Source organism: Calliphora vicina, chromosome 1 (genome assembly GCF_958450345.1).
Source record: "Calliphora vicina chromosome 1, idCalVici1.1, whole genome shotgun sequence".
NCBI lineage: Eukaryota > Metazoa > Arthropoda > Insecta > Diptera > Calliphoridae > Calliphora > Calliphora vicina.
This window is the reverse complement of record NC_088780.1, coordinates 170,595,986-170,623,418: the sequence shown is the minus strand read 5'-3', so window position 1 is coordinate 170,623,418 and position 27,433 is coordinate 170,595,986. Positions and strand designations below refer to the sequence as shown.

At 27.2% G+C, this 27,433-nt stretch overlaps 2 protein-coding genes across 2 annotated transcripts in view; both read right to left on the bottom strand.

Annotated features, from left to right (window-relative positions):
- The window catches only part of LOC135948770 (uncharacterized), a 96,556-nt gene that overhangs the window by 6,008 nt on the left and 63,115 nt on the right, over nt 1–27,433 (bottom strand). The window lies entirely within an intron of this gene.
- Nucleotides 998–27,433, bottom strand: LOC135948768 (broad-complex core protein isoforms 1/2/3/4/5-like). Its single transcript, XM_065498207.1, has 3 exons — nt 26,623–27,433; nt 4,337–5,272; nt 998–2,319 (listed from the first exon to the last, which is right to left on the bottom strand). Exons 1-3 carry the CDS (start codon nt 26,825–26,827, stop codon nt 1,328–1,330), a joined length of 2,133 nt encoding a protein of 710 aa, XP_065354279.1. The 5' UTR covers nt 26,828–27,433; the 3' UTR covers nt 998–1,327.

Sequence of the window (27,433 nt, the reverse complement as noted above, 5' to 3'; positions counted from 1 at the left end):
ATAAAATTGTTACTGTATCACACATTTTTTGTTTCAGTTCAATATTTAGTTATTATAATTAAAAATTATAACACGATTTTTCATAAACAAATTGAAATTATTTTTATGTGTTTTTTATTTTAACTTATTATTAGCCAATGTACTTCAGAACTGCACTAAGGAATTTCATTTGTCTAGGATGGGTCTAAATTTGATTACCTTAGATTCGAAAACAAATGAAGTTTCTCGAAAAATTGTGTCATACTTTAAAAAATATGTTCGATTCATTCTCGATAATTTCTTTAGCAACAACTTTTCTAGAAATATCAATATTTTACTTCTTATATCATTGTATTATTATTTAAAAGTAAAGTTATACACAAAACAAATAATTATAAAACCAAAATTTCCAAAAATAAAAATTTTATAGAAAATTATAAAGATTTTTGATTTTATTAAATATTATAATATCTAAAAGGTTTTATCATAAAATGTCCGACATGATTGTTGAAATAGTGGAAAAACTAATATTAAGCTTTTAATTCTGAAAATATTAAATATTTGGACGGTAAGGTAACATAACTCATAATTGTGTTTGTTGTTGCGTTGGTGGAGTTCTAAATTAAAGTATCTAAATTCGGACTTATTTTGTTAGCTACCAATTTAAATATATCCTGATTTCACTATTTATATATCGCACTAGTTCCTCTAAAGAGCGTCAACTCAAAATTTTTAAATTTTCACTTTTTGCAAGAAATCGTTGTGCAGTGGTCATATCTACCCACTGTAAAAATCTGCTATCATTTTCTCTACTCTTTCGCCAAAAAATACAGTTGTATCCGTACAGTTGTTTCATTGTAATGTATTGAAAAAAAAATAGTTTTTTGCTTCTACTGAACATTTTAAAATTTTGAGTTGACGCTTTTTAAAAGACACGTATGTGCTCATTGTAATGTGAAATGAATCGTCACTTTAGTGTCTCAAAGTAATCTAGGGTGCAGTCACTTACAACTTTATTTGTAATGCACTGTAGGTTGTAGTTAGTTTACCCACGAGAAATATAAATTTTACCCTTTGTAATGCATGTGAGATCAAATTTTTAATTATGTAACCAGTTGTGGCTCGCCCAATGATAGGTAAAATCCACAGCTCGCGGACACTTAGCTGCTGGAGATACATACGTATCTAATTTAAACATTAATGTCATATACACTGTATTAAATTATTATGTACATACATAGTTAGATTTATTAAAAACAGCATTAAAGAATTTTTCTTAAAATAAAAACTGTGCATGTATTTAAATCTACGTTATCCTGCCGTAAGGAATAGCATCTTCTATTTGATTTTACATAGATTCCATTTTGAAATTATGCCCACTGCCTGGAGATATTGTAATAGAATCTATCACTTGTACTTGATGGTGATCTGACGAGGAAATTTTCTTTCCAATTTCATTGTTATGTGTAAGAGATTCAACGTGGCCTGCTTTAATACTACTGTTGTGCATTCCGGTGGGAGACATTGCTCCGACATTGTGCATATGCATATGCTCATCATTTAAGTGATCTTTGTTAAGTGCATCCATAGGTTTATCATTCGGATCGAAGGATGAATTTGCATTTCTTGGGTGTTCATTCGAGGGTAAAGATTGCATTGCTGAATTCATTTCATAATTATGCAAAACGCTATGATGTTGTGGCGGGAATGTGGGTTGCTGCACTATTTGAGTTGATTGGCTAGTTGGATAATGCTGTACTAATAGATTCGGCATCGATTGTAAAAATAAATGTGGCGGTGGTGGCACGTTGCTATTACTAGTATTGCCGGAATGTATATGTGGATTAGACACAAACGATGATGGAGGTGGCGCTTGCGGCGGCGATGTCGCTGAGTGATGATGCTCATGATAAGTCTGTTGATTGACATTCCCACTTGGGCCACTGTTTTGGGGAAATCGTAAACCAATTGGTCCCGAACTACTTGATGTTGGTGGCAGGCCAACACCAGCACTATTTCCTGTATGAGGAGAAGTGGTGGGTGCTGCGTTGATAATGTTGTTGGCGCCAGTATTCCCCGAACTCCCACCTCCATTAGTTCCAGAACTGCTGCCACTAATGCTATTTCCACGCATATGTGGCGGATGGTTGTGAACCCCCGTGGCCGATATTATTTTGCCTTGATGCGTTATACAACGTGCTCGACACATACTTATGCGATACGATTTGCACAGCCAATACGTTTTCATACCTTGCTGCGTTGCCACCGTATTATTTCGATTAAATACACAGTTTCCATGCAATAAGGATGTAGAACTGAGCATCACTACGTTTGGACAGTCTGGTCAGTCACATCATTTATTAATAGTAAAGATAAATCCACAAAGAATAAGCATTAGAAAATTTTAATTGTTTACATCGTTTTAATTATTATTGCATAATTTTGTTGGTTGTTATTTACAAAACGAAAAGTTTTTGATAATGCTGTTTTATTGTGTGGTGTTTTCAATATTAAAATAAAATTGTGTCAGTAAGTAAAAATTAAACTCAATAAAAGTAAGGAAAATATAAATAGCTAATAAAAACCTATAAAGTGCTTTAAATTGTATACAAACATTATGTGCTTTGAGATTGATTTTGCTAAATAAATAAGATTACATAAATATGTAGATACATATGTATATGTACCATGGCTTCAAAAATGCATTTCGCTCATTTGCGACAGTACCGCCACAACTTACTATTATTACAATCATTCAGATATTAGTCCAAAGATTAGATTTTTTTGGTCGAGTATAAAAAAGCTAAATTTCCATCAAAAAGGAAATACATAGATTGCGATTGATGATATGAACGTACAGAAAATCATAACACAAACCCAAACATTGTATCTTCTATTCAAGATGGAGTTGAGGTTCATATGGACTCTAGTACTCTTTAAACTAGTCCGTTTCTAGAAATCTAATTGATTTTATTACCACAAATTCTTATCAAATCTACTCGATGGTAGTATCACGTAAAGAAACAATTCAATTTAATTTTTTAAAACATTTAATATATGTATGTATTCATTGTAGATAAATTACATAAAATTTAATATCAAAGAAGTGAATTTGCATCAATTGATTGAAAAAAGTGTGGCTTACATTCGATTAGATTAGAAAATGTACCAACAATTTAGTTGGACATGTAAAGGACTTAAAAATATATAAATGTATATAAATCTCTAATAAAGTATTACTGTCTGTTATGACTGTAAAGTGGCAAAAAAGCGACATGTACATTAGGGAGATAACATTTTGAAATTTACATGCATAGCCACGAAATTGTTCGGCAAAGTTTCTTGAACAGCTTTTGGTGCGAAGTGTTTTCTTGGAAAAAATACTTAAAAACTGATTACATGTACGTAATTAAATGTATGTAATTTAAAATATTGAACCCATGAAAGCTGATGTCATGAAAGCACATTTTCCAAAAGGTTTTCTTAAGGTGATTTTACATTATTCCACAAGTCGTTAGATTTTTAACCGATTTTGTCAAAGCATAAAGTGAAAATAGTTATACTTGAAACATTTTGATTTGAAAAATACATAAAAATCGTCACCTGAAATGCAAAAGGTCGTAAAAACCAAAAAATCAGAATTGAGTTTTTAATGGATATTGGTACAACGCATCAAGACGCACGTCTTCACAAATTTTTAGCTTTCTATTGTTAAGAATAACGAAAATCATATTTGTAACCACAACACTTTTAATTTTATTTAGTTTTTTTGACTCCTGTAAAATTTTGAATAGTGATGATATGCCCTTATGCATTTTAGGTGACGAAATAAATAAATATTTTTTGAGTTTAAATTAAATGATAAATCTAAGCATTTTTAAAAATATCGTACAATTTCAATTTTCCATCCGAAATTTTTGTAAGTTTCATGTACATGTAATACATATTTATTCAATTCGTGAGTAGTATTTAAATTTCTACATACAATTTTGATACATTTTGAACTATGGATGTAATTATATTTTCTCATTTTATTTCAGATTTTACTTTGTGGGACAATGTAAATGCAACCTTTAATGATACATTTTTTTTTATTTAATCATAGATTTAGTAAGTAGATCCTACCCAACATATTAGAACCATATATTTTAGTAATACGGAAATGGAAATGAGTTAATAAAATGAATATGATAAATAAAACACAAAATATAAATGATTACATGCATTGGATTTTTTTTTAAAAAACGTATAGTAGCAAAATGTATGTATGTGTTTATTAGAGAAAAATAAAAGAAATAATGCAGTGCGAATTATAACATTTCGAAAACACACATGTGGAATGTTTTGGCTGACTTACTTGGAGGTATATCCATGTGATTAGCGAAGCTCTTCGAATACTCATTCGACATATGTAACTCATTTGGATATTCTTGACCGGATTGCGAAGAAGCACTGTTGTTATTCTTATAAAAAGTATAATCTAGTCCAAATGCTGCGGTATTAAAAGAATTACGTAGAGAAGCTGAGGCAGCCGCTACAGCTGCTGCCGATGGCACACCTGTGTTTTGGTGATGGTCGGAGTTTTCGCGTTTTATATTATTTAATTCATAACGTGATTCCACCATGGAAATATGTGGTAAAAAGAAATCTTCTGTATTCATTTGTTCCATTGCACCAGAAACGCTCCCACCATCGGGTCCATCAGTATTTTCACTACTATGATCTGTGGAAGTTATAGAACGTCTATGTTTATTGCGAGAATATATCGATAATGAATCAGTACTATAATCAGAGTGACGTTTGACACCAGAAACACTACTACTTCCATGATTTGATGGTTGTTGCAGTGATAGGTGCGAATCATCTGATTTGTTAACTTGGTTTATTGTGCCAGAATTTAAAGAGTTGTTGTTCATGGGTGATGCTGCTGGTGATAACACAGGTGATTGTGATCTGTGCGGTGTATTCGGATTGCTATTGGTCTCTGATGGTTTTTCGCCACCAACATTAGAGTTATCTTCATTGCTTGCTGATTCTGTAGCGGAAGAAATTGATGGTTTTGGTGTAAATGAAGATTCATCATTCATTACAGTAGTTTGATTATTATTTGATGATTTCTCTGAACTCGTTGAAGCTGCTGAAGATGATGAATTTGTAGCGAGACCCTTAATTTGTAATAGTTGCCCAATTTTCATGAACGCTTGTAACTCGGCGTGTTTAACATTTACAACACCTTGATACATAAATTCTAAAAGTTCGCACATGATATTATAGGACACATCTTTTAAGATAACTGCAAACAAAACAAAACAGAAACATTAAATGCGTATAATTAGTATAATTATCAAGAAACGAAAATGAATTCAATAAAATTTTATTAAACATTTAGAATCAAAATTTTAGATGCAGTTTATTATTTCTACAATAGTACGAGTTCTTTCAGGACATGATTCAATTCAGATTTTGATTTTCTGATGGGAATTAGATGCTTGTCATTCGTAATCATTTTACCAAACTAAAAAGCTAAACATAATAATAAAAAAACATTTTTAAAAAAAGCTGTAAACTGAATAACAATGTTTACACATTTTATTACTACATGACGTTACATGTTAAAAGAAAATGACACAAATAGCAATCAAACTTTGCGAACCTCAAGTAGCTCACTGCCGGAGGAATATGAAACAAAATCAAAAATTATTAAAGAGGGATTTATTCCCCGGCGTAGTTAAATTTATGTTTAGCAATTGCAATATTATCGTCTATTATTGCAAATTTATAAACAATTACCTTTAAAATTCCCTTTTTTTTAAAGATACAATATAAAAAGTATACCTTAAAGTAGGTTTAAAGTAGTGTCGAAGCTACAATAAATATTTCAAATTTCTATTAAACGGTTATGAATTTTTAAATTTATTCTTATTTACGACTTATAAAGCTGTTTTAAGTTATTATGAATTAGACCGTAAATATTTAAATTGTAATTTGAAGTTTGATTTAAATAAACGTTTATGTACATAGTATGTTCTTCTTCATAGAACATTTAAATAAAAGTTTTTTTAAATGTTTTTTTATTATTACATATTTAATTTTTTCCTTGAATATTTCGAATTTGAAAATTTTCAAACATATTTTAAAAAGCTTATTATATTCTATATTGAAAATGAACATATTTGGGGGATTCAAACGGTCTCCTATTAGGTCGTATTGTCATAATGTCGTAAAATATTTTTTTAGTTTAAATAAATTTTTGTTGTGTTTCAAACAAAAAAGTTATAAACTAATAAGACTTTTAGAACTATGTTTATTGGTTTGTCATAAAATAACACTATTTTTGTTTGCAGCACAACAATAATTTATTTAAACTAAAAAAATATTTTACGACATTATGACAATACGACCTAATATGAGACCGTTTGAATCCCCCAATTGATTTTATTTTTAAATTTTTAAGTTCGAAATAAAATTAAAATTATTTTTATAAGAATCCTTATGATTTAGAGATTATTTTTTGTTTTTGTTATTAATTCTTCATTTACATAACCGATCCCTTAAGGGCCTTATATGGTTAATTATTTCAACAGCTTTAAAAAATGTTCGAACATAAGTTGGAATTTTTGAACATAATATTGCATTGTCATCAGGTTTATGTATGATCTAGATATTATTTGAATGCCAAATTTCGGTCTACTGGTTCAAAATTCAGTTAAAAATGTTGACCTAAACTAACAAAAAAAAAAAAAAAACATAGCATGTTAAATAAAAGCTTCTAAAAAGTTTATAAGTCTTGCAGAACTTATTTTATAAAACAATCAAAAAACAATCAGTTGATACGAAAGTATCAATTGAAGAACACTTGTGTAGTAGTTCCAAGAGTGATAATTTAAATTATGATGCATTGTATAAAGAACTAGTTCAGAATTAAAAATATAATGATAGTTAATTAATAAATATTAATCAATACAAGTATTTATATCGAAATGATATTGAGGTATTCAAAACGTGTTGTTGAACAGAGAAGAATCTAAGTTTTTACAATTTATTATCTTAACACTTTGCTTCACAATATTTCATTTAAGTCTGATATATATTTGTTTATTGTATGTGTTTTTTTATATTTTAATAATTATGATAATGTGGCTGACGTTATTAAAAATAAAAAAAGAGGTCAGCCTTATTCCTATAAGATGTTATCGCTTAGTAATAACAAGTACAAATACTAAATCAATACATAAAAATATTTACGATAAGACACAAAACACAAAAATGAAATCTTAAAAACAATTTAATGGCAACCAAGTAGTAGCAGTTGAACAGCATCAACATCTACTTAAAAACAATATTATCTCTTGTTCTCAATCACATCACATTTATAACACGAACTTATTAAACAGAATTGACAAACAGGCGGAAGGGAATAAAAATTATCAGATAGACTAACGAACGAACGATCAACGATCGACCAAACGAATGAACCGATGATGTCATAGATTTGTAAATCAACCCCACAACCGAAAATAACAGTACATATTAACTCTTCGTAAACATTTTCAAAAACAATTTCCATCATTAGTTTATATGCATAAAGTTTATGTTTTATTTCGATTTATGTATAACTTTTTGTGATAATTGTAAGATAATGTAACCAACCAATATTTAGTTGTTGTTGTTGTCATAAAATTATATTAATTTCTTTCTATTTCTGTTCACATTATCATCACATATTTGATATTCATAAAAATGTGTCTATGCATACATATTCATATGGATGTGTGTATTTTCATAGAACCCATTAACATTTTTTTTTCTGAAAAATAAATATACTTTTCTACTCTATATATTTTTCATTTATTTTCTTGGTTATTTCAAGATAAACTCTGTCTAAAGTTCATTGAAATCGTGATAAATCCTCATCATAGCTCATCTTCGATTATCACTGTTAGTGTCTCGAATGTTTATACATATTGTTCTGTGTAGTAAAGTACATAAATATGATACACAAAAATAAAATTGGAGCAAATTTGTGCTATACACTTTTATTTGTTATTAAGAATTAAAAATATAAAATTAAATTAAATAAATACATACATACTATGTGCATACATACATATGTATGTGCATACAGTATGCTACATTTTTTTTGTTGAGCTATTCACGTATTAGTGTAAATATGTAAATACAAATTAAATCAAAATATGTATCAGTAGGTATTACTAAAAAATAAAAACGTTTAAAACTGTTTTTTGCGATCTTATTATTATTATTATTATCATATGTGCATATATACATATGTATAAAATTTGTTGATTTTAAACACGCCTTAATACTTCATAATTGACCAATTGGAAACAAGTTCTGATTCTTAAGAAATATTGTATTACGGTTATGATAAATGTTTATCGAATCGAAATAGTTCTTACTTATAAACGAAAATGATTTTTGACAATCGTAAGTGTTATCTATAAAACAAAAGTATGTATAACAACCCACCTGATAAAAATATCGAAAATCTACAGTCAACTCTAAAAAAGCGTGTCTCAGATATTAATCAATTGAGAATAAATAAAAAATATTTTCCCAAACAAATCTAAAAAAAAAAAAATTTTAACCAAGTTGTTCATGGGTATTAGATTCCGAACGAAACAATATATTTGCCCAAAAAATAAATATTGGGCCTAATCAGTAACAAACCAAAACCTATATTATAGTCAACGCATTTGGCGGTATTATCCCGCTATTAAACCACAATCCCGCTTTTTTTTGTTAAATATTTTTTTTCCTAAATTTCAAGAATAGAAGGGAATATTAAAACAATTAAATGTCGAAAAATTTACAGTTCCAGATTTTTTTTTAAATAGTTAGATTAAATATAATTTACTTACAATGGTTCTTGTAGGATTGTATTCGAAAGAAATTTGATCCTCCAAATCAAATTTACAAAGTATGTATCAAAACATTAAATCAGTAGAATAGATACAGTGCACAATTCGCATTGAAGCGCTAGTTCGAAAACATTTCCGATTTCATCGCATAGCTGATAAAAGTAGTAGCGACAGCTGTTAAAATTATGTTATTAGCAAGTACGAGTGCTGATAAAATATTTTTCTGATGTGGGGGATAGGGTCAATTATGGACCGATCCTCACAAGAGTTGGTAGAAAGATTTAGGTTCATATAAAACTTGTTTATGTTCAATTTCATCACGATATTGATTCAGGCATTGATTTGCATTTCATAATTTGAAAATTTTGTATGAAAAACAAAAACAAACTTTTAAAATGTTTGAAATTTAGTCTTTGCTGATTTACAAAATTAGGGCCTTAATATGTTGTTACAGTTAATAACTTCTTGAATAGAAGTAGCATATTTTTCTACATAAAATTATCATCTAAATATCGAAATTTTACAGTATTAGAAGAATGATTGTATTAAAAATTAACAACATCCCTCCAATGACACTCTAATATATAATTCATTGGGTTTTCACCAACAGTTTACCTACTTTAGGTCTTCTATTTGTGGTTAAATTCCACAATCTTTGTTTTTCTTTACAAAGTGCCAAAGCATTCGGTAAAATTGTAAACAAAAGTTCGTAAATATAAATTGAAATTATTCCAATTGGATTAAAGCGGAAAAGGTTCAAGAGATTAATGAATGTTTACTAGTTACTAGATTTAACAATAATGTTTATTTTGAAAGTTATATGAGTCGAATTTTTACAGAAAAATAGAAAAATCTCCACATTAATTAGTTAAACTTTATTGAATATTTGTTAAATAACTAAAAGTATATATTTTCGAAAATGCATTAACGCATCATTTTAAAATAATCAGTTCAATTGGTTAGCAACTATCGTAACTATAGCATTTTAAACAAAATATGCGTATTCGATCATTTACAGCGAACTTATCTGGTCGTTGAAATTAAGGAAATAAATAATCTAACCTACAATTTTATTAATTGAAAATTTGCATACAAATTATTACTAGAAGGCAATAAATAGTACGCATTCTTACGTAAAAATTAGGGTATTCAATTAATCGGGTTTCTGGTTTAATCGGTTAACCGAGCAAATAATTAATCGGTGTTTAGATTTATTCGGTTAATAATCGGTTAATTTAAAATTATTCGATTAACCGAATAATATATATTTTAATTTTAAATTGAAAATACAACCACGAATCTTATGTACAAAAACATAACAATTCAACCCAAAAATAATAGCAAATATGGTATTTGAGATCCTTTTTGTATACACATTTGAGTCTTTTTAGTATTTTAGTGAGATCATCTGAAATAATCTTTCATAAAAAGAATATAATTTAATTTTTTCTTTTTAAACGATTTTTTTTCTTTAGATTTAATAAAATTTGACTTGGAAAAAACTCTCTTGTTAATGTTGGAGAAATCGAAATCATGATGAAGAATATTCAATATCTCAGTTTTTTTTTTAGTTTTTTCTAAGCATATCATTGGTGTCCTTTTGGATTGTTTTAGATATTGAATACTTTTGATAGTTTCGTTGAGTTCTGTACATGTAAATGTAAAGTTTTAAATACATACATGTAAATTAAATGTGTCAGTTGTTATTCTCACTAAACAATTTTCTTGGACGTTCGAAAAAATATATAATTTTAATTTGAAATTTGTAATTTAATTGAAATAATACAAAAAAGTATGTAAAGTGCAAAAAAAGGAATTTCGGTTAATCGAAACAAATTAATCGGTTTATTTATTATTTGAAAATCGGCAATTTTAAATTATTCGTCCAAAATTAATCGGTTAACCGATTAACGGTTAATCGATTGAATACCCTAGTAAAAATGTTAATAATATTTTTAAAAAAAGCACATTTTTTGTGCAAAACATAAAAATTCCTAGGACTTATTTCAAAATATTGCCATTTAAATTGTTCATATCTACGCGATTAGAGAAAAATAAAACAATTGTAGAAGTTTAAAACTATTATAGATTTTGAGATTTTTGTTATCACTTAACACTTATAAGGTCCCAACTTACTGCCTACCACCACACCGAAGCACCAGTTTAAGGAAGTTATGTACGTACATACATACATGGTTGTATATTATAAATCGCTTTTCTAGTGTTACAAAAAAATAATGAAGAAGCTATAAATTTAATTCTTATTAGCGATAGAAAGATAAAATTAAGCAACAAAAAAAAAAACATTTTATATTGTTACGAAATATTAAATATAGATTGAATGTTTTTTTTGTTTGTTAATAGTAAGTTGTATTGTGTTTTTCACTAAATATTATTATTTATTAGCTTTATTAATATTCTTTATCTTTAAATAATAAAAAAAAAAATTGGTAATGCTAGTAGCTCCAACAAACACCTTTGCTACTACACTTGAAAAGATAAAAACATTTTATTTTATTGCATTTCGATCAGATAAAGTGGTTGAATTTGAGTAAATATGATATGATATCCATTCCATAGTCCATAGTAAATAATATCAATTGATTTTATACAAAAGTACATGTTAGTTAGTACGTGTTAGTTTGATTCTTATTGTTTGTATGAGGTCAGAATATTGAATCAAACATTTGTAGTAGTTATCACACAAATACATCTGACGGTAAAACAACATTTTATCATACCACTCCAAAATTATTTTCAAATTTAAAACTTTATAATGAAATACGATAGTTTTTTCTTGAGCTAGCTATTATTATTACTATTAGTATGTATGTATATCAGCTATGCCAATATATAAAACGGCAATAATAGTAGTTTAAAACATTATGTAATGGTATGATCTATAAATCTGAAGTATAATTTTGTATGTTGATAATTTGGCCATTTTTCCGTGAAATAGACACAAAAATTATAGAATGATAATGAAATAAAAATTCGTCTCTATGTTCTTAATACGGTGCTAAAATACACTAAAGTGTGCTACTCGAGATATTGAAGGTCACACAAAACAGTAAAAAAAAATTAATTTTTTTTTAATATAAATTATCTTTTTCTTCCTGACGTTGACTTTTGCTATTCGCATTCAAAAAAAATGTAATATTTTTTATTCACATTCGTTAAAATTACACCTTACTACCTCTTTAGTAGCTAAAACTAACTGATTGAAAGTTTTGAAATGGTTAAACAATGGTACTTTTTTAATTTCTTAAAATATTATTTTTGAAATAAATCTTTTCTATTGAAATTTTCCCACGTCCTATTCCTATTTATTTATTTTTTTTTGTATTGTTCAACCATTTTTAAAAAAGTGTCATATAAATAAAATAACGGCACTGATTCTCGTTATTCGATTTGACTTAAATTTAGCATACAGTTTTAGCTATTAAAGAACAAAATAAGACCCATCTAAAGCAAATCAATTTTTAAGGGCATGTAAATATGTGATTTTTAATGTTACCCTATAACTTATTTCGAGAAGGTTCGAAATTCATTTTTGAGATATGGTTTTTAACCAAAGTTTCTTGGATTGACCCATAGAACAAGAATCACGAAGCGCAAAAAATTTTACCCACCCTAATATTTATATATAAACATAAAATCAAAAAAAGGGGGATATCTCGGGTCAAACATGACAAATATTTGACGAAAAAGACGTTACCACTAAATAAAATACATTTGAATTCTTTTATTTATTTCAAAAACTTATTTTACTTAGGATGATTAAAAAAAAATTAGTTGAATTATATTTGATGCTGTTTGATCTTACAAAACACTTGTAAAAGTAAACACATCAAAAACATTTGTGCTAAAACAAGTAAGAGAGCTATATTCGGCTGTGCCGAATCTTATATACCCTTCACCAAATTATACTTAAAAATATTTTTATTTAAACAAAATCAAAAATTTTTTTTTAATGTTTTAAAAATTTTTTTTCCAAATTGTTTTTTAATTTTTTTTAAAAAAGTTTTTTCAAAATTTTTTTTTTAAATTTCTATAATTAATTTTTTGGGAAAAAGAATTTATGACAAAAAAAAATTGTTGATGAAAAAAAATTCGTGTTAAATAAATTCTTTTTCCAAAAAAAATTAATTAAAGAAATTTAAAAAAAAAATTTGAAAAAACTTTTTTAAAAAAAATTAAAAAACAATTTCAACACACAGACGGACAGACGGACATGGCTATATCGATTCCGCTATCTATAACGATCCAGAATATACATATATACTTTATGGGGTCGCAAATGAAAAATGTTGAAATTACAAACGGAATGACAAACTTATATATACCATTGCTACTCTTGGTGAAGGGTATAATAAGTGGTTACGCTTTTTGAGCAAATAAGACCCCTTTCACACTAGGCAATTTAGTTGCGCAAGTCTCTTGTTTTTTTGATGCCAGAGGTAATGTCGGGTTAAGGAGAAGAAAATTTTGCATGCTGTTTTGTTGTTGGGCAAGAGACTTGCGCAACTAAATTGCCTAGTGTGAAAGTGGTCTAATTGTCATGACTCTACCTTTAGAAAATAAATTAGTGAGAAAACATATTTTGGAAGTGGAAATTAGACAAAATAATTGGTTTTACATTCAGAAATATAAATTTTTAAGATAGAGGAATTAAAAAACTGTCAATTAAATATATTTTTCTTTAAAATTTATACCACAAATGTGGGCTTGCTTGTGGTAATCTAAGTAGAAAACGACACAAAAAATACATTTGACTTATGAAATCCAATATAATTTTTTGTTTAATCCATAAAGAATTTAATTCTAGATCGAATATAAAACCCATTACTTACGATTTCTCGTGAGCAATGTACTTTTTCTGTCGTTTTTGAAACCGATTCCGACAATGATTGGATTCTATGACAACCCCAAATATTTATTTCACCATAAAATTAATTTGTCAACTAAAAAATTTAATTTTATTGTCAAGGGTAGATAAGATTCGGAACAGACGAATATAGAACTATGCTAGCTTTTTAGGAATTGTGTAAAATTATTTATAATACAATTAATAACAGTTTGTTGACCACTGTTCAAAAATTTGTACTATTTGTATTTAGGGTTATTAAAACTTTAAAAATAGACCATTAAATTCAACGTACTAGCTACAACGAACACAGCGTAATTAATTGTAATTAATTTATTGTCGATATTTGTAGTTATACATATTTTAATTTATTTGAGTAACAAGGGAATATCGAAAAGGTCATAATGAAAATTCGTATTAATAATTGTATTTTTTTTAAAGACAAATGCATATATTATAATGTTAACGTAACTATTAGTGCTGTCCACATAAAATGAATTTCTGTTGGATAAGTCTAATTGTATTCCTTAGCAGGGATACAATCCGGAACTATTTATCGCTGTCCCCAACCAAAACTTTAAAATATCCCAAAATATTGTTTTTCTTGAAATTTTCAAAAAAACTAAATTTCATATTAAATTAATTGGCCAATACCCGATCAAATTAGTTGTTATAATATTATGAATTAGTCAAAGTTTCTTTTGAAAATATTCATTACAATTGGTTGAACATTTCATTCCACTGCATCTCGTAACACGTTTCAATTCTTGTATAAAATTAGTAGTGGTATATGTTTTAACCAAAGATTGTAAATTGAAAATTTGTTTTGATCTGCACATAAAATTCGACAATTAGAAAACTTTTTGGAGATACTGATTTGGATTTAAAGGTTGTATCATATTATATTATATGTTATGATACGTACATTTAATAGCTCCATTTTGTATTCAAAGAACATGAAATAAACTTCACCTATTGGTAACTTATTGTTATTACCGATAATAAAAACAAACCTATCCTTAATAATTTATCACCATAAAATCCCTGAAATATTTTAATATATCCCCAATAAAATCCCCAGTCCCCAAACGAAATTTTCTACGAGTTTTTTTCATTAGTTCATTGCAATTTGAATTTAAAAAGATAAACAAATTGAAGCTACCAATTGGCTCCAAATTTTTCATCAGTTCATGTTATAGAAAGTATAAAATTATAACTGCAAATTCACTCTTTATGGGCAGATCTAGTACATTTGCAAAAGTTTATTAATAGAGTGTCCAAAAAACCGGCAAATTTGAAAAACCGGTTTCCGGTTTAACCGAAAAAGTGTTTTGATAATTGTCTTTTAAAAAAGCAGGTTAAACGGTTTTGGTTTTTGTCTTCAAAAAAAAAACGATTAATCGGTTTATATTGAATTTTTATTTAATATGAAAAACAGCTCCTTTAATTTATTTTTATTTGTGGACGCTAATAGGAAATGTGTTAAGAATTGCGTACTAAATCTTCGGAAATTTTGCATTTTTTAATTCTTAAGGCTCTATCCTTATGCAGTTATTTTATATCTTTTACAGAATAAATGCTATAATTTTCTATAAGTTTTTCATAAATATATTTGAGTGAGCTTTAGAAAATATTGTTACGAAATTGTACTTGAATTCAAATATAACAATTTTAACGGCTGATTTAAAAGTGGCATAGTGCTTTCAAATAGCAGTGCTGTAAAACTGTAACATATCTGTGAGCATTATTAAATAAAAGCTTTCAGTTGATTTGATCGTAAGTTGGCAACGCTGTATTCGATTGCGAATATTCAGTTAAAGGACATTGTAGAAAGTACACCACAGATGACGTATGTATTAGAAACCTCTAGACGGTTAAAGAGCAATCTAGAGTGCAGATGGCAGTGTTATAAATAGTGGCAGAGGTTGCAGTCGCCAGTGAGTTGATCAGAGAGAGTTGATCGAATAAACATCATCTGAGTGCCTTAAAGTGTGTTGTGTATTTCAAGTAAATTCGTGTACATTATAAATTGTGTCTGTAATTCTGAGAATTTATAAATCTGTATAAAAAACATCGAGTGGCTATTTAATTCTGTTGTTGTTGTACATTTTTAAATAAATAAAGAGTTGTTACAATTTTTAAACTACTAAACGGCTTTTATTTGCAATCAAAAGTATCCGGTTTATTTAAAGGAAATAAACCAAACGTTTTGAAAAGGTTAAAACGTAACAATATATTTCATTAAAACCGGTTAAGCGTCATTAAAACCGGTTAAGCGTCTGGTTTGTCAAAAAACCGAAAAGTTTTTTTTGTTTACTATAAGAGTAATAACTAAAGTTTATTTTAGAATGTTATTTAAAAACGACATCTAAATCATACATATGTTAAGTTTTTATTAATTCCTGATATTCGCGCTTATATGTTAGATAGCACTTTTTACAAGTTGAAGTTTTTTTCAATTCTAACAGTGAAATAAGCAGATAGCACTATTTGAACAAAAATAAAAATGAGCTTTAATGTATACTTTGAGGTTTTTATGTAAGTAATAGGGCTGATAGACAACACCATCAATGATGTGCCATCAAGTGATTGTGTAATTAAGATGGACACACTCTACACCAGCATGCTGGTACACAATAATTTTTTTTACCAAAAATTGTGTGAAAAGGGGTATTATTGCTATTATACTAAAACGAAAAAAGAGTAATAAAACGCGTTTGGATGAAGAAATTGCAAGAAAACAAAGGAAAGCTAGGTTTTATTTAACTTTTATGCGCTAATTTTACAACACTCGATTCAATCATACTGCCACAATCAAAAAAATATCAAACTATTTTTGATAAAGCACCAGCAGCTGGTACAATCACACTAAAGCCCATACACGGCCAATCAGCAGGCACAATCACTTGATTGGACATTCATGATGATGTAGTGTATGGGTCCTATAACACGAGTTTTTATTATTTGCTTAGTTGAATAGGACATAGTTTTACATACGTGAAGAACTTCGTAGTTGTAAGAAAGTTTATACATAAAGCTAATCAGCTTTCTAGAATTTTCCACAGAATTTCTTTTTGTGGGAAGCTGTGCTACGTGGGTCTTAAAAAAAATTTGCTTACTTTCTCAGGACATAATCCAAAACCTTTCAAATGTAGGCTGTAGAGAATTCATTTTGTTGGTTGATCGGGCTTGTTCGACTATACCATTTTACTTGTTTATTAAAAAGTATTCTTCGTTACTTTTCACAACGGTTTTTGTTATATTTTTTCGAATGAAATATTAAAATCAAATAATGCAAATTTAAAATATTATTTAACACTTAAGTAGTGAAGATAGAAGGGTGAAATTTTGGCATGTGGTATTCAATATTTGGATCTTTAACTCACTATTTTTTTGAAAAAAAATTATTGGAAATCTAAAAGGATATTCAAGGATAAAAATTTGAATTGACAGGATAAAATCAAAATAATACGAAATATTTTACAACCCTTCTTGATCATTTGACATCAAATTTGACATAGTAGGATGATCAGAAGTATTTTAAAACATGTTTTCAAAAATTTACTCCTCTGAAAATTTGAAGTCCTTTCTCCATTTAATTTATAGTTTTAGACGTATATCATCCGGTACGTGTCTAATATGTGGTACGGTGTAATATATATTACATTTTATAAAAAACACTTTTAATATTTTATTATATACATAAATATTTCATATGCAATATTTCACTTTTTTGCTAACAAAATAAATTGTGTGTTAGATAGCACAATACACATTTTATGAAAAAAACTATTGGAGATATTATTTTTTTTAAAATTTAAATGACAGATGACAAATTAGTCAGGGAATACGTTGCTATAAAAACTCATTTTCGAGAAAATGTCGTACAGCACTATTTGAATATAAACAATCGATATATTAACAAAATTAATAATATAAATTAATTTTATATCACAATCAGCCTATTTAAAAATGTAACTATCTGAAGTTTTGTAAAGTGTTTGAGCTGAAACTAAACATAAAAACCCACAAAAATATAGAAATCGGTTACAAATCAGCCAACACAATTTGCATAACAATATTTTGAAAAATTCAATGTGTTTATTATACTTTTACTTATATACATATATAATTAATTATATATATAATGTTAGAAATCCCATTACATAATCTTCAGAATCGCGCTTTTTCAAAATCCCACTTCATTAAAAAGAAACAATTTGATCACGTTATAGGTACTGTGCATGTAGTGTTTATAAACCGGTTAACCGAAAAATCGGTTTTTCTTCGAAATCTCGGTTTTTTGCGAACCAGTTAATTTAAAATGTTGATTTCGGTTAACCGGTTTATCCGGTTTTTATCACTCGGTTAACCGAATTTTAAAACTTAGGTTTCCATTCCATTTGACTGAGATAATAATTTCCATTTGACTGAGATAATAATTTTAAAATTTTTACAAAATGAAATGGACTTAGCAGTTTTGAATATTCATAGTTGTTTAATATTAACCATTCCTGACTACTAAAAACTAAAAATTTTAATGCTGTATATACTTTATTGGACATTTTATGTTTTCTACACATATGTGACAGTTAACCGATTTTTTTCGATGTCGGTTAACCAAATCGGTTTTTTAAAAAGTCGGTTTTTTATAAACACTATGTTCAATATACATACCTACATACATATATTTTATATTAAAACAATTAACACCTGATTTATATTCTTTTGCAAAGTCTGGTATTGACAATATTTTTAGTATTTATACTCGTAATTTCTATATCATTACAAATACCATTCTTAACATTGATATCAGTTTTTATTATGGAAAATCTCTTTAAAATTAAATAAAGTAGCAAGTATTGTATTGAGGTTATAAAAATGTGGACATAAATAAATAAAATCTTTTATTATACATATGCAACAGAAAACAAACATTTTATCAGTAACCTACCACCAGTAATACAATATCATTAAAGTGTTTTTTTTACAGGTGGACCTTGTTAAGATGTTTAATATTTATACTATGAACACGTAGGTCATTTTGAACCGATTAAGATATCGGTGAAAGCGATTAGACAACCAACATCTGTTACCCTATATTTATTTATTTATCTAAATTAAAAAATACTCTTCAAATGGTTCATCACTTTAAAAAATCCTGTATATCGCGATTTAATTTATAAGAATACAACTAATATAGAAGACTAAATAATTTGATTTTAATTCTAAAAACTAACGTAAAATGTAATACGTTGTTGTAATTGAGTTTTGTTCATACAAAACGCATTTGATGGTACGAAAAAAACATACAAATACATATGTGCTTAAATTTAAACAAAATTCTGTTTTTGCATATAGATCAGCATATGCTTATCAAAAATAAATTTAAACTTGTAAATATATATTGATTTTATTGATAATGTACATGAAATTAAATTTGTCATATTTATTTAGGTATTACTGTACTTTTAAGGGTTTTTTTATTAAAAATTATATACAAATGAAATTGATTTATATCGAACAGTCCGAAAAATATCACAAAAATACACAAATATTTGTTTTCGTTTTGTACATTAGTAGATCTACAATTAATAAAGGCGGGCGGACTTCTGCTGTTGTTAAATCGCTGATAAATGTTTTAATAAACATAATTTCGTTTACCTAATAATCGGATAAAGAAATACATCAAATTAAACATATTATATTATTTATATGACAAGTGCTCTCCGGGGCAATAACGCATTATATATTTTTAACATATGAGTTGTTAACATAATTTTACATAAAAATTTACAGGAAAGATTTTCAAGCAAAAAGCTTAAAAATAAGCTTTTGTATATTATACAATTTTTTAGAAAAAAGGCATTTCGACTATAATTTCTTTAAAGAAAATATAGCTTTTGAATTTTTTACCCACAGACATAGGTTGTAGATCTAACAACAAGTATGTACATATATATTTTGTGTCCTTATGAAACTTAAAGACGATCTAGGTTTGTCTCTCTTGAAAGGAAAAAATTATTGTTGTCATGCAATTTTTTATAACATTTTATTTTTGTAGTTTTATATAACAAATAAAGATAATTTCACTTTGGAAAGTGGGAAAACAATTTATTGTTTACTTTTCCTATGCATATCCATGATTTTATCTGCATATTTGTGTGCATCTTTTCCCATTTTTTGAGATATTTTGCTTGTTTACTTGCATTTTTTTGCATAATTAAATATGCCCTGTACATACGTAAATAAATCTCTATAGGTACAAACATAATGAGAATAAAACAAACATTAACGATGATTCTAAAAAAATATATTCGCTTTCGGAGTAAACAATGGAGCGTAGTAGTTTATTTATTAGAAGTCAAAGTTCATGTAGACTCTGTGGGGACTAGAGATGAGCGATCCCGTGATTTTTGAAGAACGTCGTTCTCAGTGAACGTGATTTATAAATCACCGTTCTTTTAAACAGTGAGGCTGACTTCCAAAATATTAGTTGCTTTGTATTTGAACAAAGTATACTGTTTCATGCTTACTGTGTATACTATTTCAAAATGCCGAAAATGAGTATTTTGAACGCAGTAAAAAAGCAATCACACATCGGTTTTATAGTTGATGCTTTCTTTGACAATTTTTTATTTACGCACACAAATAAAAAAGAAAAGAATATAGAAAAATGCCGACTCACAAATGGAAATATTATTTTTTTTGGATAAAAAAAACTTAAACCAAATAAATACTTTTATATATTTTTCAGTGAAAAAAATGATAATTTGCATTATGTTCATTTCATATCGTAAATGTAAACAAAGTATATAGTTGCATTGTTTAGGAAGTTTAAATATGTACATAATTAAAATACCGTAGGAGAACTGCATACAAACTTTGCATTGATACATTTTGGAAGTCAGCCTGACTGTGATCACGTTTTGTCTATGTTAAGCAAAATAACAATTATGTTAAGAAGAATACATTATGTATTATTTTCATTCTTAAATCTGTTCTTATGTTAACCAAAAACTAAAATTTTCTGATTTAAAAACGTCTGTTAAAAACATAATTAAGCAAATGCAACAAAATTTTAAGAGAACTAATTGAAATGTTACTTAACATTTTATTCTATGTACTGTGTTGGCGATATACATATGTATGTATAATATTATGTACCTTAAAATATGCATTAACTGTTGTTACCAGTGAATGTTGGAAAATATAAAAGAACAACATTTAACAGTATGTTGAAAAATAAAAAAGAAAGACTTAAATTTACCTGTTACTTGCAATATTCAGTAACTGTTGTTACCAGTGATTTTTCAATCACAGTGATTAAATCACAGGTATGGAAATATCGCTCATCTCTAGTTGAAGATATATAAAATTATGCGCCTAAAAATATGCAGTAACTGTTGTTACCAGTGAGTGTTGAAAAATATAAAAGAACGACCTTTAACAGTTTGTTGAAATACGTAGAAGAACGACATTAACAAAGTACCTGTTACTTTCTCCATTTGTTACCAGTGATTTTTAAAAACGTTATCAGTGAATGTTGAATAATATAAAAGAACGACATTTAACAGTATGTTGAAAAATATGAAAGAACGATTTAAATGTACCTGTTACTTACTACCTATATTCAGTAACTGTTGTTACCAGTGATTTAATCACAGGTATGGAAATGTTGCTCATCTCTAGTGGGGACTCTTATACGCATAAGTACATGTTCATTGGAAATATTACTTTTTTGTTTTGCTTGTTGAATTACAAGTGAAATTATTTACATTTAATAATAATTTATATTTTAACCCCAATAAAATAAAAGAAATAACTAAATTTTAAAAACTACACTAATCGTAAATGCATAAATACATTAAAACTCGATATTTCACTCCCCGAAATATTTATAAGGCCAACATTGGTTTTGTCACAAGTCGGGATCTATAAATATTTCGGCATATATTTATATTAGTTAAACTAAAACTTTTTTTATATGAAAATATAGGGTTATGTTAGAGTTTCCATTTCGGTTTTAACCGAAATCGAAAACGCGGTTTTGTAAAGTCTTAAAACCGAAACCGACAATTATTCTTCGGTTTTTACTTTTAATCTTTTTCAGTAGAAAAATTAAAAATTTTGAAATTAGAAACAAACTTTTTCATCCAATATCCCTAAAAACAGATCGGTAAAAATATAGATTTCTTAAAATTTTTTAAATTGTATTACTATAATTGCTTCAGATGATGAAGCAGGCTACCTATGCAAGGTAAGTTAATAAAGAATGACACAAACTCATTTAAAAAAATTGTTCTACAAGTATTTCCTGATAATAAGACCAAATTACTGTTTATTTATTCAATTTAAAAAATGCAACATTTTTGTAACAAAGACTTAGTTGTTTTCAAATATCTGATAATATCCCCAATTGGAAGAAAGAAATAGTACTATTAGGTCTCCCTTAGAGCTAGTTTCTTATTTGTCAGTTAAACTCAGCATAACACGTTGTTATATTCAACCTGAAACATATTTTGCCGGGATTTAATCAATGATTGTGCTTCTCACTAATGGATTAATTTTGTAAGCATTCCTCAAAATTGTTCATATAAATATGGCAAAAAAAATTTTATAAGAAAAAGCAACCGAGTACATAACTTTTTTTTGTAAATTTTAACTTTGTAAAAGAAAATGTGACATTAATGTATATAAAATGTATATTAAAAATTACATTGATGTTAATAAAGCAAATCAAAACAAAGAGCTGCTGTGCTGAATTGTTTATTTTATTTTTCATCTGTTTGTGCTTTGGCTTTGGCACCAATGATGCTCAGTTAAACCGAGATTGTATAGTAAATAAACAATAAGTGAGATACACAATTTTTAGTTTAATTTAGGTTTAAACGAATAATTTAGATTGTCTTTATCCCAGAAACTAGCTCTTAGTGAATTAATACTAATTCAGGATAACATGTCTCTAGTTTCTAGAATATTACTAGAATAAAAAAAGTAGCATAAAGACACACATTTTGTATTCGTAATCAGCATCATGATTCCGGCTCCATTACTATAGAAAATGCTAAAATTAGGTACCACTAAAGTCTCCTTTTGAAGAACGGAAAGTTACTCCTTAGTTTGGTTTAGTTCTCCTTTTTTGGTATCATAATACCATTGAGTATCCTATTCTTGATTATTTCTTTACTGAAAAGCATATTAGACTACTTTAATGTATATATACGCTAACTAATTTAATATGTATATTAAAAGAGTACCATTAAAAAAATTGGTTTATCCTCTTGAACACCTGTCAAGTTTGAATTTTAAATTTGTATAGCATTTCCAATATTATCAACTGATTTTGTTTCTATAACATTTAAATTTAACAAATCATCTCAAACCGAAACCGATCGGTTTTCTTCGACTTTTTGGAAACTCTAGGTGATTTTCTTTATTATTTTTAATAAAGGGAATGTTCTGCTGTATGCTTTTTCCATTAACTAATACAGACATGATTCTGAAAAATAATAAAAAAAAATAATATTAAGCATAATAATTCTTAAAATCATCTCATATGACATCGACTATTGCCGGAAATCTAAATTATAACGGAAATAAATGTTTCCATATTAGAAAGGTTTTTACCAATTAAGAGAATATACACACCGATTTAATTTCCCGAGTTATGAGAAAAACAAATAAATATGTATGTATTTCGGGGAATGTATATCCAAGGACTATAATCAAAACTCTTCCATTTAATTGTACGTTCAATATGACTTGTTTAATTCGAACGGGAAGATCAGCGTAATCTTTATTAAACATGATTTTATACTTTACGCAACAACTTGGAAGGTGTAAATTTGATCTTATTTTTAATTTAAAGGTTTATACAGTATTTAGTAGGACGATATCTCGAAAACGTTTTAGTCAATTTCTAATATTTAGTCAGATTCGTAATCAGTATTTCCAAATATAATAATTGAATTAAAAGGTTATTATTGAAAAATATACAAGGTTTTGCATTCAGAAATATAATTTTTCTAAGACAGAGAAATTAAAAAAAGTCAATAAATTTAAAAAAACGTCTTAACGTAAACGTCTTACGCCTACGACAGTTTGCATTTTATCATTAATCTAGTACGAAACTGACGTTTACGCCAACCACGATAAGGGTGATTACTTATTCTTAAAAATATATACTACAGATGCTGAAACACTTCAAAAACACATTTTAATGAAATTCTAAGATAGAGGTTATCGATGTCCCTTGATATGTTATTTAAATTATAGTTTGTAATTTAAATAACAGATTCAAAGGCTAAATAATAGGTTCTATATGACTTTAAAATAATTGACATTTGCTCCATTATTCTAAAAGATAATTTTTATTTAAAAAAATCGAATTTTTTGGGCAGACGATTTTGAAATCAAATAAATATATAAATCAAATATACATAAAAAAGGTTGTAAAGCACTCATATAAGATTATATGATGTTCGAGCATTATTGTTCGATACGATTGGTCAATCCATTACGATTGCAGTAATTCGGCCCCAGGTCGAAATGTTGTGCCGCTATGTCTGAAAACTGTAGGTTATTTGGACAATGTCAATTAGACGTTCAATGTTCTCAGTAGTAACAGTTTCTATTTAATAGATTAAATAAAAATATCTGTACGAAATCTTTGTGACGTGATGATAAAATTTGCAAATTTAAAATCGGCGAAACATTATTTTTTGATAAACTTAGGTGCGTATTTTGTGTTTAATATAAAGGAGAATTATCATGTATAGTATGTATGTTGTTTTAGTATGTACGTTAATAGTTGCTAGAGTGATCTAAGACTTGGCATCATTCTCATTTAACTTAAGCAAAATATTTATATTTAATGCCACCATAAATCTCAAATAAACTCTTTAAATTCGTGTCCCTTTATCATTCTAAAAATTCATAATAGGTAAAACGTACAAAAAGTAATTTTGAACTTCCAGAAACTTTTCAAACAAATGGTTGCCATCCTATTATACACAGTACATAGTTAGTATTTTGTTTTTTTGTATGTATAAATAAAAATATAGCATGGTTTGCGCTGAGTATAAAATACCTAAGGTCGGTCGTGAGCAATATCTTTTAGAACCTCTGATCTATAATATAGTGCAAAAAAGTTTCACCCTAAGTACATATGTATGTACATTAGACACGCCCTTAAAAAATGGATTTGCTTTGGATGGGTCTTATTTTGTTCATTAGTTGCTAAAACTAACTACTGCAAAATTTAAGTGCAATCGGATAACTAGAACACGTGCCGGAAATCGATTGAAAGTTGTAAAATTGGGTAAATAATGGTACTTTTTTCGATTGCTACTAATGAACAAAATAAGACCCTTCCAAAGCAAATCTTTTTTTAAGGGCATGTCTAATGTACATAAATGCATATGTACAGATAGCCGTGTTCACTTATATCTAGAACACCGTTCGATATGGAAATGCTAATTAATATATTGTTTATACATTTGAATTTATTTGTATTTAAACAAAATTTTTGTTTTTGAATTATTTATTATTTTTGTAATATTCAATGAAAAATGCTTAATAGATATCAGACATTACCCAAACGACAAATTTATATTAGTTTGGAAACCATTATTTGGAGTTTAAGTTACCAATATTATTACTATTGATTTTTTTTAGCAAAATTCTAAGTTTATCATTAAATAAAAAATATATCACATCGAGTTTTTATAATTTCTTCCCAAATTAAATATATATATTTATTGGAATATAGACAGCGGAACAGATTTTCAGTGGCATTTTAATCAATAGGTTAGAAAGTATACTAATATTTATTTTTTAAAAACAAGCTTTTCTATTCATTAAAAACAACTTGCGTAATCTCACGCGTCTTCATTATTTATCTATCAAAAATTTGAAATCATTATTTTAATAAATTTTTTCCGAATTAAAGTTTTGTGTTATCCAAATAAGTATCAACCATTTCTTAATTGTGGAAAAATATTCCAATTTCTTGTAGTTGTATTTTCCATCTATAAGAGTTATTAAATTAATTGGTAACCTAACATTATCATCAAATTCTACTCTTCGCATACCCTTGTAACATGTTTGGATTAGATGCTATAAAGCATTACGATCAATGTTTTAATTATTCTACAATGTGAGTCTGATGATCCTGTTTAAAAGATATTAATCATTACATTAAAAAATATTAAAATTAATATGGATATTATTTTCGGAAGTTCTTAGAAGTTATCACCTTAACTTTGTAAAAACTATATAAAATACATTAATTAAATCAATCCTTACATCCCAATAAACCAGAAAACGATATGATTATCAATGCATATATTTTTTTCCTTAGCCAATTTTTTAATAGCGAATTTTATTATAAATCATTAGCTTAGTTTATTCATCTAGATCGTTGTGTATTTTTTTTAATATAAATATTTTTCTTTACTAAGAATTCTCTTATGAACCTTTCTATTAACCAATAATATCGGTACAGCTTAAAATTGTAGAGTGCAACATTTTATACATTAACTCCGATGGAAGTTCTACCAGCTATAAAAAATCCATTATGAATGAGAAAAATAAAAACAAGATTTAAAAACATGTAAACAAAATTAATTTCAATTTATAATTTTATAAAAAACAAAAAATTATAGATTTGTATCTACAATTGATATTATTAATACCAACTTGGGGAGCAAAATAACTCAGCTATTACTTATTTAATTATAATACCTACAATAATATGTATGTATGTATGTACGTAATATGTAATACATTAACATATAGTAATAATTGTAAATCGGCCTATTCAATAATAAATTAAATTAATGATGTACAGCTATGTATGTATACAGATCAAAATTGTATATATGTACTTACTTATGGGATGTTTACAGGGATTCGAAATAAAAATCTCTTGAAAATATGGACTACAAATTGCCAAGACGATTTTGTGAGCTTGTAGTAACTTTCCATCACATGCCAGTGTTACGTCTACTAAATCTCCACGATCATAAAGACTTTGAAAACCACTAGCAATATTGTCCTGGAAATTTTTCCAGCATAATTTAAATTCATCATCCATGATGAAAAAATTATGCAAATAACAAGTTTGAAATATTATTTATTTTTAAAGTATCCAGATATTTTGCCTTTATTGCTATTTTAATGTTTTGTTTATTAACTTCTACGTTTTATTTTGACATTTGGCGAATACGACACTAAAGAAAAGTATGAATTGTATCTAAATACCGGGGTTGTTGGATAAAAATACAAAGATAGCACAAAACAGAAACAAACAAAATAGAGAAACGAGGTATAGAAGCATTAACAACTTTTGTGAGTATAACGGTAATTAAATTTGATTGTTTATAGTTTGCATTTTTTCTTTGGCATATTAATCCAAATATTTTTACACTCGAAATATTTATTTATGTATATATTTTTTTTACTTTTAAAACGATTTTACAACACATTATTTATTATTTTAATTAGATAACACGTGTGTAGTTGCATATTTCTTTTTTTATTGTTGTTGTTTCTTTAAAACTATTATAGCAATAACATAATTTAAGAGTATATTTTTTATTTAAATGGCAAATAGTTTTTGCGCCTTCAAAATTATTATTATTCTTTTCTGTTCTAAGCACATCCACAGACTGTTAACGTATTTCTATAAATGAAAGAAAGT